This window comes from Triticum aestivum, chromosome 3A, assembly GCF_018294505.1.
Source record: "Triticum aestivum cultivar Chinese Spring chromosome 3A, IWGSC CS RefSeq v2.1, whole genome shotgun sequence".
In the NCBI taxonomy this organism is placed as follows: Eukaryota; Viridiplantae; Streptophyta; class Magnoliopsida; order Poales; family Poaceae; genus Triticum; species Triticum aestivum.
In genome coordinates, this window is record NC_057800.1 from 360254721 (window position 1) to 360258762 (window position 4042).

At 43.2% G+C, this 4042-nt stretch overlaps 1 protein-coding gene across 1 annotated transcript; it reads right to left on the minus strand.

Moving 5' to 3' along the window:
- Window positions 1–238: 238 nt before the first annotated feature.
- On the minus strand, window positions 239–3719 carry LOC123061292 (ras-related protein RIC1). The gene is made up of 8 exons (XM_044484358.1): window positions 3475–3719; window positions 2968–3040; window positions 1786–1833; window positions 1638–1685; window positions 1479–1550; window positions 1239–1394; window positions 1042–1145; window positions 239–543 (listed from the first exon to the last, which is right to left on the minus strand). The coding sequence occupies exons 1-8, from the start codon at window positions 3486–3488 to the stop codon at window positions 447–449; spliced, it is 612 nt and encodes a 203-aa protein (XP_044340293.1). The 5' UTR covers window positions 3489–3719; the 3' UTR covers window positions 239–446.
- Window positions 3720–4042: the final 323 nt, after the last annotated feature.

Below are 4042 nucleotides of genomic sequence, written 5' to 3' on the forward strand. Positions count from 1 at the left end.
AATCTACATTATATAACAGTGTTTACGGATGCGAGATACAATATTTGCTGTTTAACAATCAACTGAGCAAGCAGGTACCAAACAAACAGCTGCACCGTAAGTGGTCTTCGAAAAGCAGCATTCCACGGATAGAAGCAAATATGTCTTCCCTGAGAATATAATGCCAGGTGATTTATGACCACTCACCGTCGCAATACTGTCACCAGCATTGAACTTCAAAGCATGGAGACATGAAACATTAACCAAACCAAGGTGAATATTAAACGACACATTAAAATAGCAATATTAACAGTCAGCTAAAACAGGCCACAGCATCTGCTGCACTGTTGTAGTTAGGGGGCATGACACTTCTTCCAACAGACGGCATGATAGTAGTACACTTAATTTACAGGGGAAGAACAACCAACTGAGTTTTGCAAGAACACTACTGTGATCTTGAGTGTTGATCAAGACGAGCAGCATCCGTTTTGCTGGGCAACAGGCTGACCCCGCATTTGCACGGTGGCAGGCTTGCTGGCATTTCCAGCCGGTTGGCTTGCCATCCTGTTCAAAAGAGGTAGCAAAGAGAATTAAGATTTAACGCCTATTATACACCTATTCATGTAAATATAACAGAACCAGATATCATGGTGCATCACTTCAAATCAGATTCACTGGCACTAGATTTAAACTGCTGTGGCTTTCAAAATTTAGTACCTCCAAAAATGGTGTTACTGCTGAGTCAGCATAACACCTGTAGCTACTCCCTCCGTTTCTAAATATAAGTCCTTCTAGAGATTTCAACACATACACCATACGGATGTATATAGACATATTTAGAGTGTAGATTCATTCATTTTGCTATATTGGAATCTCTAAAAAAGACTCATATTTAGGAAAGGGGGGGGGGGTATAAGATGGATTTGATGAGCCAAATAGTTATCACTACAAGAAGACTTCCTTCCATGCATATCTACTGTGTCTGTGTAACAATATTTTCATTCATGTATATCCAGAATGGGTATGACAGCCCGAGGTGTAGAATATGAATTGTATTGTCACCTGTTCTTTATCTCTGCAGCCATGGTCATAAATGCCTTCTCCACATTTGTTGCATCCTTGGCACTGGTTTCCAGGAATGGTATTCCAATCTCATCGGCAAGGGCCTGCAATCGGCATTCACAAGTATGTGATTTTAATAATTAATCGCATCACATGTAGGAACTACATAAAAGGGTAATGGATGCACAAACAATTACCTTGCCAGCCTCGTAAGAAACCACTCTGCTCTCAGCTAGATCGCACTTGTTCCCCACCAAAAGCTTGTTCACATTTTCACTAGCATACCTGTCAATTTCATTAAGCCACTGTTTGACGTTGTTGAAGCTCTCCTGGTCAGTCACATCATACACAACCTGTGCGACAGAAGGTACAATACTATGAATCATGGGTGTTAATCTAGTCAATATATATAATGACAAATGTTGAACAGAGCTCACAATGATGCCGTGGGCACCACGGTAGTAGCTGCTTGTGATGGTCCTAAATCGCTCTTGTCCAGCAGTATCCCACTGAAGGTTAAGAACATGTTGAAAAATCAGAGCTGAAACTTCTAACTTGTAAGGACAATGTAGAACTTTCTACAATGGGTTACTTACAATTTGCAGCTTTATCGTCTTTCCATCTTGCTCAACGGTGCGGATTTTCTAGCAAGTCAAAGACAGTGAAAAGGATATACAACAGGGGGCACGTGCGCATGCTATACAGAAAATTAACTTCAGTAAGCTCGCAAAGGAATCAACTTACGAAGTCAACACCAATAGTACTGATATAGCTCTCCAGATATGAATCATCCTGTAAATAAGGTCAGTAAGATCATCAGTTTCTTGCAGCGGAAAAAAGGCTGAGCAAGTTCACAGAAGTTGATTCAGAATATCAACACTTCTCTAGAAGGTTTTGTGCTAGATGCTCCTGGATGACCACACCGAATGCTGCTAAAGATGAGAGAAATATGGAGAGCCTACAAAACTGTTGGTCTTTGCTAGTTTCCAGCAACTAGCAACACATGCTAGGCTCTGCTTACTTGACATCAACAATATAATATACTTCATATTGCAAATAATATCCTTAACTTGAGTACTGAATTAGTAGATACTATGAGAGAGACGGAATAGGCAAAACATTTGTAACTTGTCAAAAGGCAAATAATTACAATGCATTTTAGATTATTCACAAAATTTAGAAATTGATTTAATACTATATTTGGTTAGTAGTTTTCTCTGAAACTGCGGGGAGATCAAAGCCCAAGATGATGGTAAGTTTTCTAATTCTGGTAAAGGGGGTTGTTTAGACATGCATTGGAAAGTGTGATATTCCGTGAGAATTTTTTTGCTAAATAAGATAATGGCTGTCCAGCCAAGGGTAACATGTCGTCTGTGTTTGGTTAGCCCCCGACAGGCTCTGCATAACTTTTTGGTAAAGCCAAATGTGAGAGGTACGTTGGAGCACAGAGCAAACACAGAGAAGAAAATGGCAATCTTACACTAGAATCAACATTTGGGAAAATAATCTTCCAGCATTTTAAGTTGTTGTTTGGGTTCCACTTTCCAAACGGAATCAAATGGGTAAAGGAGTTGAATAAAACACAATGTAACGCGGTCACTATTGTTTTTACAAACCTTGTTCATAGCATGGCATCCCTAACAGTCATTTAGCACAGCAATAGCTATTATAAACTGACAGGGTAAATGGGCAGCAACAACAACAAGCAAGAGAAAAAATATGGCTTACTAACCACTTTTGTGGTGTTCATCCCTGCTACAGATTCCTAACATTTGATTGTGTACGAATAGTAACTTGGTGCTTTGTATGAGAGGTGCATTCATTCAAATTAAGAAAAAGTATCTCTATGTTTTCTGGCGCCCTACCACACTGCATCTACATGAAATAAGTTTACTCAAAGAGATGGTGAAAAGGAGCAATCCTTACCGCAAACCTCAGCAGCAGGCAAGACTTCCCCACGCCCGAGTCCCCAATGAGCAGCAGCTTGAAGAGGTAGTCACTGCATAGTCACGCAAGCATCTCATCGCATGGTTTTGCACATCTAGACAAGCTAATAATACATGCTACTAACAAGTGGAAGTAACAACCCAAGGAGAAGACACATCTAAACGAGACTAAAAAAGCCCCAACTTCAACAACTAGAAGCACTCAGTAGGGGCACCGAGATAACGGTGGCGTAATCCGGTGGGCCGGGACGAAGATGAGCGCATCCGAGAATCTGCTATTTCCGGCATGGATGGAACATAATACAACTAGATCCGCGATCGTACAAGTGAAGTCCAGCGAGGGCGCAGATCCACGAGAGGAGCACGAATCGGTGGCCATCGGACACACCCGAGGGCGAGATCGGTCGCCTCCAAAACCCAACACTGACAGATTCCATCCAGAACTCTAACAAGGTAGGTAGACGAGAGGGAGTGAGGAGGTGCGTACTATTCGGGATTCATGGCAGCGGACGGCGGCGGCGAGTTTCTAGGAGACGAGGCGGCAGGCGATTTCCCGGGAGGCGAAGGCGACGACCGAGGGAGAGGAAAGGTGAGAATTGGGGTAGAAGGTGGGGAGAGGAAAGGTGAGCGAATAAAAAAGGAGGGTCTCTGGGTTGTCGAGTGGGGCACGTCTCGTCTCGTGGAGTCCAGGCCACGGTCACACACGTAGACTCCGCGACCACCCGGGGTGGCTTGTTTGGGAGTAAAGTCTGTTTTAAACCTTATTAAACTCGTAGACCTCGTTGGAATTGAACCTCCATCTCTGAATCCCTGAAATCTGTACCCTAACCTTTTTAATCCCGGTTAACATCAACCCTGGACTAATTTGGCACACCGGGAAAATATCAATCCCGCCCTGGATCATAGTCTGCTCTCACTGACATCTCTATCCCACATGTCATATTCATCTTCTATCCTCAATCCTCTCTTCTGAAATCAGCGCGGCGCCGAGAAGCGGGAGGCTGGGCATTGTAGATGAAGGGCGTCGGGTGCGGGCGTTTCCCGATTCGCATGGC